The sequence below is a fragment of the Strix uralensis genome, chromosome 16 (assembly GCF_047716275.1).
Source record: "Strix uralensis isolate ZFMK-TIS-50842 chromosome 16, bStrUra1, whole genome shotgun sequence".
Taxonomy (NCBI): Eukaryota; Metazoa; Chordata; class Aves; order Strigiformes; family Strigidae; genus Strix; species Strix uralensis.
This window is the reverse complement of record NC_133987.1, coordinates 5,229,068-5,237,278: the sequence shown is the minus strand read 5'-3', so window position 1 is coordinate 5,237,278 and position 8,211 is coordinate 5,229,068. Positions and strand designations below refer to the sequence as shown.

At 60.0% G+C, this 8,211-nt stretch overlaps 1 protein-coding gene across 3 annotated transcripts; it reads left to right on the top strand.

Moving 5' to 3' along the window:
* Positions 1-25: 25 nt before the first annotated feature.
* RPUSD1 (RNA pseudouridine synthase domain containing 1) lies at positions 26-6,140 on the top strand. 3 transcript variants are annotated; one of them, XM_074886106.1, is made up of 6 exons: positions 26-391; positions 763-902; positions 1,007-1,130; positions 1,958-2,060; positions 2,149-2,250; positions 3,285-6,140. In XM_074886106.1, the coding sequence occupies exons 2-6, from the start codon at positions 817-819 to the stop codon at positions 3,683-3,685; spliced, it is 816 nt and encodes a 271-aa protein (XP_074742207.1). In that variant the 5' UTR covers positions 26-391; positions 763-816; the 3' UTR covers positions 3,686-6,140. The 3 variants fall into 3 exon arrangements, with proteins under 3 accessions (XP_074742207.1, XP_074742204.1, XP_074742206.1); XM_074886103.1 differs by having other exon boundaries at positions 711-902; XM_074886105.1 differs by having other exon boundaries at positions 26-474; positions 711-902.
* Positions 6,141-8,211: the final 2,071 nt, after the last annotated feature.

Below are 8,211 nucleotides of genomic sequence, written 5' to 3'. Positions count from 1 at the left end.
CCGCCGCCGCCTAGTGGAGGCGATGTAGCCGCTCGCCGCCCCGCCCGGCCCGGCCCGGGGACGGCGCTGCAGGGCGGTGCGGGGCGTGGGGGGGGGGCTTCGTCCCCTCCGCCGCGTCCCCTCCGCCGTGTCCCGTGACCCCTCCGCCGTGCGTGGCGGCAGGAGAGGGGGAAAGGCCGAGCCCCGCCGTCGGGCTGGATCGGCCAAGCCCCGTGCGTCTGCGGGGCCTCCACGCGTGACACAGGGACGGGGACGGAGCCTCCACGCGTGACACCGGGACAGCGGCAGAGCTGGGCGGTGTGACACCGGCACGGCCGCGGGGCTGCGTGGGCACTGGCGCGGCACGGTCGCAGCACCGGTAGCGCTGTGGGACCTGCACAGGGTGACACCGGTAAGGCTGGGGGACCTGTGCGGAGGGACGTCGGTGTCACCCCGGGACCTGTGCGGTGGGACACCGGTACCGCTGCAGCACCGGTACATCCCCAGTCCTACCGGGGGTACCCCACCACCGGGCCCGGCTCCCTGCCCTCTCTCTCTTGGGTCCTCTTGTCCCCCCCGGGGTGCTGTGCCCATCCCCAGGGTGCTGTGCCCGTCCCCGGGGTGCTGTGCCCATCCTCGGGGTGCTGTGCCCGTCCCCGGGGTGCACAGCCTGCGGCTGGGGGCTCTTCCCGCCCCGCTGACCCCCTGATTCCCCCTGACGCTCCCCGCAGGGCGCTGGCCATGGAGCCGGGCACCATCGACAACCTGTCCATCCTGTACCAGAGCTCCGACTTCATCGTGGTCAACAAGCACTGGGACATCCGCATCGACAGCAAGATGTGGTACGAGACGCTGACCCTGCAGAGCCAGCTCAAGTACCGCTTCCCCGAGCTGGCTGACCCCGACACCTACTACGGCTTCAGGTGAGCGGCCAGGGACCGAAGCGGGCCGTGTCCTGCCCAGGAGGGCCGGGGGGACGTGGCCCGAGGGCCCGGGGATGCTCCTCTGCCTCCCGTCTCCTCCCCAGGTTCTGCCACCAGCTCGACTTCTCCACCAGCGGGGCCCTGTGCGTCGCACTCAACAAAGCGGCAGCGGGAAGCGCCTACAAGTGTTTTAAAGACCGGCTGGTGACCAAAGCTTATCTTGCCCTGGTAAGCCCATGCTGCTAAGTCCTGCTTCTGGACTTATCATCTGGTTTTGCTAAATGGCTGTAGGTGAAGTCTTCACTTAGGTGAAGTGACTTGGCCTTTGCTTCTTGTCATCCTGGCGCTGGTGAGGAGTGATAGCCAGCTGAACAGGAGCCAGCAGTGTGCCCAGGTGGCCAAGAAGGCCAATGGTATCCTGGCTTGTATCAGCACTAGCGTGGCCAGCAGGGACAGGGAAGGGATCTTACCCCGGACTCAGCACTGGTGAGGCCACCCCTCGGTGACTGGGTTCAGTTTTGGGCCCCTCACTCCAAAAAGGCCATTGAATGACTCGAGCGTGGCCAGAGAAGGGCAACGGAGCTGGTGCAGGGTCTGGAGCACAGGTCTGATGGGGAGCGGCTGAGGGAACTGGGGGGGTTTAGTCTGGAGAAGAGGAGGCTGAGGGGAGACCTCATGGCCCTCTGCAACTCCCTGAAAGGAGGGTGCAGAGAGGGGGGATGAGTCTCTTGAACCAAGGAACAAGCGCCAGGACAAGAGGGAATGGCCTCAAGTTGCACCAGGGAAGGTTTAGACTGGCTATTAGGGAGTATTTCTTTGCAGAAGGGGTTGTTGGGCGTTGGAATGGGCTGCCCAGGGCAGGGGGGGAGTCCCCATCCCTGGAGGGGTTGAAGAGTCGGGTTGACCCAGCGCTGAGGGATCTGGTGGAGTTGGGAATGGTCAGGGTGAGGTTCATGGTTGGACTGGAGGAGCTTCAAGGGCTTTTCCAACCGAGGTGGTTCTGTGGTTCTGTGAGTGCCAGGGCTGGGTTTGCAAACAGAATTTCTGCCCTGCAGGTCAGGGGCCACGTCGGGCAGAGCCGGATGACGATCCGCTACGCCATAGGGAAGAACACGACCGAGGGCATGACCCACATGATGTGCATCGATGGGACGGAGGGTTAGTGGCTTCCGTGCCCTGCCTGCGCTGCCCAGACCCCCGGGCCGTGCTGGGGGTGGAGCTGACCCCCCTTCGGATCTTGTTGCAGGCTGTGAAAATCCCAAACCTTGCCAGTCGGAGCTGATCGTGCTCGAGCACGGGTCCTACAGCGGAGACCCCGTAACCAAAGTGCTGCTGCAGCCGCTGACAGGTGGGAGCCGGGGGCCGGGGTGGCGCGGGGGCCGCTGAGGCTGGGCAGGCAGAGGCAGCAGAGGTGCTGCCGCGGGAGCTGAGCCTGCAGCCCTGTGTCTCGATTGCAGCATGGTGGCACAGGATTGCCCCGACCCAAATGCAAGGTCCTGCCCATGGATCGGGGCAATACCAAGCACAAATCCAGGCTGAGCAAGGAGTGGATTGAGAACAGTCCCAAGGAGAAGGACTTGGGGGTGTTAGTGGGTGGAAAACTGACTGTGAGCTGTCAATGTGCACTCACAGCCCAGAAAGCCAACCATGTCCTGGGCTGCATCTGGAGCAGTGTGGGCAGCAGGTCAAGGGGGAGGGGATTCTCCCCCTCTGCTCCGCTCTCGTGAGACCCCCCTGCAGTGCTGGGTCCAGCTCTGAGGGCACCAACATCAGAAGGACACGGACCTGCTCGAGCAGGGCCAGAGGAGGCCACAAAGATGCTCTGGGGGCTGGAGCACCTCCCCTGTGAGGACAGGCTGAGAGAGTTGGGGGGGTTCAGCTGGAGAAGAGAAGGCTCTGGGGAGACCTTAAAGCAGCCTCCCAGTACTTAAAGGGGCTACAGGAAAGGGGGGAGGGACTCTTGATCGGGGGTGTAGGGATAGGACAGGGGGTACAGTTTTAAACTGACAGAGGGGAGATTTAGATCAGATCTAAGGAAGAAATTCTTCCCTGTGAGGGTGGTGAGGCCCTGGCACAGGTTGCCCAGAGAAGCTGTGGCTGCCCCCTCCCTGGAAGGGTCCAAGGCCAGGCTGGACGGGGCTTTGGGCAACCTGGGCTAGTGGAAGGTGTCCCTGCCTGTGGCTGGGGGGTGGGACTGGATGATCTTTAAGGTCCCTTCCAACCCAAACCAGTCTGTGATTCTATGGCAGCACAGTAAAAAACAGCCTTGAAAGGGCTGAGTGGAGCCAAGAGCCAAGGTGCGTTGTTACCTCGCAGCACTGTGCCCTCGAGGAGGGATTCAGGGGTAACCTGTGTCCCCGATCCCTCCCGCTGTCCCCCTAGGGCGGACTCATCAGCTCCGGGTTCACTGCAGCGCCATCGGCCACCCCATCGTGGGGGACTTCACCTATAGCCACAAGAAGGACAACAGTCCCTACAGGATGATGCTCCACGCCTACTACCTGCGCATCCCCACTGGCAAGGAGCTCATTGAGGTCTGCGCGCCCGACCCCTTCGTCACCGCCATGGACTGCAACTGGGTGCCCCACCACGTCACTCACCGGCTGGATGAGACCATCCAAGAGCTGAAGGACCAGATGCTGCAGAAACGGGAGGAGGAGGAGAGCCAGGAAGCCATGGTTGGTGGTGAAGGAGAGGAGGCACTGAGTGAAGCCAAGAGCCCGGAGACGGAGGAGCAGCGAGCCCAGTGCGAGCAGTGGTTGGCCGAGTGGGCTCTGGAGTGAGCACAAACCACGTCTCTGCATTTCCAGCCCGACGCTCCCATTTTTGTCCCAGTGGGTCCCCGCGGAGCCCAGCGCTGACTCCACATCTGCACTTTCCGTATGCCATGGCTTCCCTCACTTCTGGGGCTGGGATTAGGCAGATTTTAGCAGCAATTAGGATGGGTTTATTTTTTAATGTTACACATCATCCATCTGGCCACTGGATGCCCCTTTCCTAATTGTGGGCCTCCGCAGCAGAGTCAGTGTGTCACGTACCAGCTTAGAGTGACCCCAAAGCTTTACGTGCCTGTCTCGGGGCTGGGGCGCAGCGCGGACACCGTGTTTGCCGTGAGCATGATGGACGTAGCCACAAACCCTCAGCGCTGGGATGCTAAAATACAGCCCAGCAAAGGGCGGGGAGAGCATCCTGGCTGCAGCTTGTGTGTCCGTGTCCCCCGTTCCCACTCCCTTCGCTCCAGCCTGCTGCGCTCACAGGCACACGTGTTGTGGGGGAGATGGGGGATTGGGGAGGGGGCTGAAGTGCAGCCCGGGGACACTGACAGTCCCCTGCTAGTCCCAGGGCAGCCCCAGGTGTTTTGCTCAGTGCAGGAGAGGTCCCTGCCTGCCACCGAGGACGTGCTGCCTGCCCGTCCCTGCCCACATGCTTTCCTTCCTGCCTCAGCCCACGTGTGGTTTTTTTTAAAGGTTTGGTGAAGGCGAGTGAGTTGATACGAATGGGTTTTAAACTTTTTTCAAATTTCTATGAGAAGAATCTAGTCTTTTAGCAGTTCTGAAATACGGGTGGTCTCGGAAATGAGTGTATTTTTAGTATTTCTGTGGTCAGATAGCAGCCTAAAGCTTTTTTAATAGATCTTATTATTCCTTCTACTAGCATTGCCTTTTCCTAGCACCCACTTTTATCCTGGGTGTGGATGTAACCCCTGCTGAGACAGCTCAGAAGACACAAGCCCCTTTCTGCTTTACCCAGACGAGGGGGAATAAGTATCATGCTTTGGTCCTGTCGCATGGCTCCTTGCTAGCAGGTTGCTGCAGGGGTGTCCGCAGCGGGGGCAGATCCTTCGGGTGGGCAGTTTGGGAGGGCTCTGGAGCATGAGAGTGGCCAAGGAAATGGTTGAAGCTGAGAGGAAGGACTGAGAAGAGTGGGAAGGAGCTCGGCTGTCCTGCTGGTGCTCAGCTTTGCAAGATGCCAAGAGGTTTTTCTCTGGAAGTGCCCTTGCTTTGCCGGTCGGCGATGTGCTGCTTCACTCTCTCCTTCCCATCCTGCTCATCCTCTGCAGCCCGCGGAGGATGTTTAGAAAATGAAGAGAGATGGGTGGCTGGCGTGGGCTGGGGAGGGAGAGAGGTGGCTGGAGCCCATTGCATACAGATCCCAGGGGTATCCAGCACCGAGCCGCCACATCAGCAGAGTTATTGTCCTCCCACAAGCCCTGTCCCATTTAAAATGCACCTGACAGTGGTTTCACGCAACTAATATTCCTACCCTGAGGGGGAATAAAATGGCACAGCCCTCTCCTTGTGGGTGAACGCACCGGGCGGGTCACCGAAACCCTGTGGGGTGTTGCATTGCCCATCCCATGCATCCCCGGGTGCTGGTGGGTGCGAGCTCAGTGTGCTGTGGCACATGGCTGGGGATGAGGTGGCCGTCACCTCACTTTCGTGGCTTGGTGGGAGGTGCTGCCAGCCACTGCAGGGTGGGGACAGGCACCGAACGGGGACGGTGGGCTCATGAGCTGGTGGCAGAGGGCTCAGAGGGGTTTGGAGGAGCAGGGATCTGTCTCCTTCCTCCCAGGCCCTGTCCCACCTCCCAGGAGTGGCCGAGGAGGGGAGAGGCAGCCACAGGTGGGTCCCGAAGCTGTAAATTAACACCATGAACCTGTTTGCCAAAGAATGAACGTGAGTGACGTGCACAAGAGGTCTGGGAAGGTGACGGGTGAGATTTGCAGCATCAGAGGCAGGACTCAGCCTTCCCCTCCTGCAGCCCCCGCTGTGGGAACGGTCCCTGCTGCGCGACAGGGGACACGTCTGGGACGAGGCTGCCCTTGGCTGTGGGGATACGCCAGTGCCCACGCACAAGGGGACACTGATCAATGCTGGGGGGCTGCCACCCAGCGCTCGCCCCGCATCAACCCCCCACACCACCCCTCAGCCTTCATTGTGTCGCACTTTTACCCAACACTGTGGGAACCAGAGATCTTTTCCTCACCCTGCAGAGAGGTGTTTTCCAGGCGCCCTTCCCGGCTCCCCTCCACGTCCCCTCCACATCCAGCCCCGCTCCCTCCTCTCTGCCATCGCTACCACGGGGCCATTTGCTGCATTGTCTGTGAACCCACTCGTGCATTCAGACCGGGGTGGGTTTGCGATGGGTTATGTGTCTCGTGACGTTCTGTACAGCTTGTGATAACCCTTATTTCTTGTTGGACGTTACCGTAGTAAACCATTACCTGTGTAGCCTGCAGTTCACCCTCTGGTCTCTCAATCCACACCGGTGCTGCAGCGGGGCCGGTGCTGGAGGCTTCCAGGAATGAGCCCAGACCGGCGCAGCGGGACCAGCCCCAGAGCTCCAACCTGGCCAACCTGTTGTGTGAGCACCAGCTCTCACCCTCGCCCTGCCGAAAGTCCCCTGGCCAAAACCACCCGGGTTATCTACCCGAAAGCCCTCCCAGATTTAGTAACTCTGACACAGATGACCAGGGATGCCCGAGGTGGCTGGGGCAGATGCCATGGCCCCGGCCCTTCCCCTGCCTGTCCCTGCCTGCTGCCCACCCCAGCGGCTGGGATTGTCCTGAACCAAAGAGCAGAGGCAGAAAAAAACCCTAATTTTGAAAGACGGCAGCTTTCCCTGGCAAGGAGGTGGGGGAGCAGCCCCAGGGCTGCCGGTGTTTAGGGGGTGCATAGGGAAAGCTGCCACCACACACAATTTCTATATAAGTCCTGTACATCAATGGTCATTCTTCGGGTTGGAGCAGCTGGAAAAGTGAGCGAAGACCCAAGGGACTTATTTGCAGCCTTCGGGTTGTGAGATTTTTAAAGATTATAAACCTGGCAAGGGCAGAGATCAGTTGGTTAAGAGGAGGGAGCGTTTCCAGCCCGCCCAGCGCAGGGAGTTGGAGCCCACCGACCCGCCGAGGCCCCCGTGGGAAGGGGCGTGGGGAGAGGCTGCCTGGCCCATTCGGGTTTGGGGTGGATGCTCCTGTGCCGGCTCCTCCTGGGGTTGTTTCGGGGCCAGTTTGAAGCTCTGCAGGGACACGGTGGACGCAGTGACCCGCAAAGGGGCCCCGACATGGCCCTGCCCACCCGCTCCAGCCACCTCTGGCCAGCGAGCCCGCGGCAGGGGCCGTGTCCCACCAGCAACCTCATAACAAACAAGTTTCTGTAATTTTACCGCTCCAACAAGAGCTATTTTTACAGTAAATCCTTCCAAAATAGAAACCAGAAACACCCGCGGGCGTTGCCCAAGCCTTGGTGCTGCAGGACCGGTTGCTCGGTGGGGGACAGGGACGCGTTCCCGGAGCACCGGGGGATGGCAAACCCCGCTCAGCGCTGCGCCGGCGGCTCCGGGGACCCTTTGTAAAGGTTCGATGCCCCCAAATCCGGCCGAGCGGGTGGTGCAGCCGGCCCAGGCAACTGCTCTCGCCCTTCCCTTTTCCCAGGATAAATGCTCACGTAACATTTGCTGCTGCACAGCATCAGGTTCCTCCGGGCTTTCATCCCACAGCCTTGCAAAGGCTTTGCTTCCTTTCTCTTTGGGTCTCCTTCTTCACAGCATGTTCTGGATGGTGTTTCAGAGCAGGATCAGAAATTCCAGGGAGAAAGCTGTAAAAAAAGGAATGGGATTGTCTGTGGTCAAGGCAAAAGGATGGGCATGAGGGAAGCACCTCCCGGAGGGGTGCTGAGCCCATTGCTGAGGACTCATCTCTTCTGCACCAGAGTTGCCTGATAAAATATACCCCTGAAGTGCTCAAAGGTTTTTAACTAACTGGGAGGACCTTTGTCTCCACCAAGAGCACAGAAATTACCAAACCAGAGGATTTAACTCACTTGCCCCAAAGTTCAAAGTGACCCTTTACAAAGGAGAAAAAAAAAAACAAAACAAACCCAAAACCGAGAGAGAAAGCAGCTTTACAAAACACTGTTGGGAAACTGCCCCGTCACACCCCGTTTTCAGAGCAACATCCCCACCCCGCAGCAGATAAGTGCCAAGTCGTCCCCGGCGCTGCCCATCCCCGGCCAGAGCGGGTGGGTGAGCACCTTCCCCGGCCGAGCGGCGCCAAATCTTCATCGTTGAGCCAAATCCCCCGGACGGAGAGTGACTCGGCAAGGCCACCGGTGGGATTTAGGGAACATCAGGAGACTTAGCGGAAAAATGATTCGCATCTAGTTCCAAGATTGCTCTGGGCGGCGCTGAGCAGCCCATCGATGGCATTTCTAGAGTGGGGATTTATTTTCTACGGGGGGTTTCTAGCTGAGGGGTGTGGAGTTGGGTACAGGGGGAGGGTAACACCTGCGCATTCTCCTCCACTGGGTTG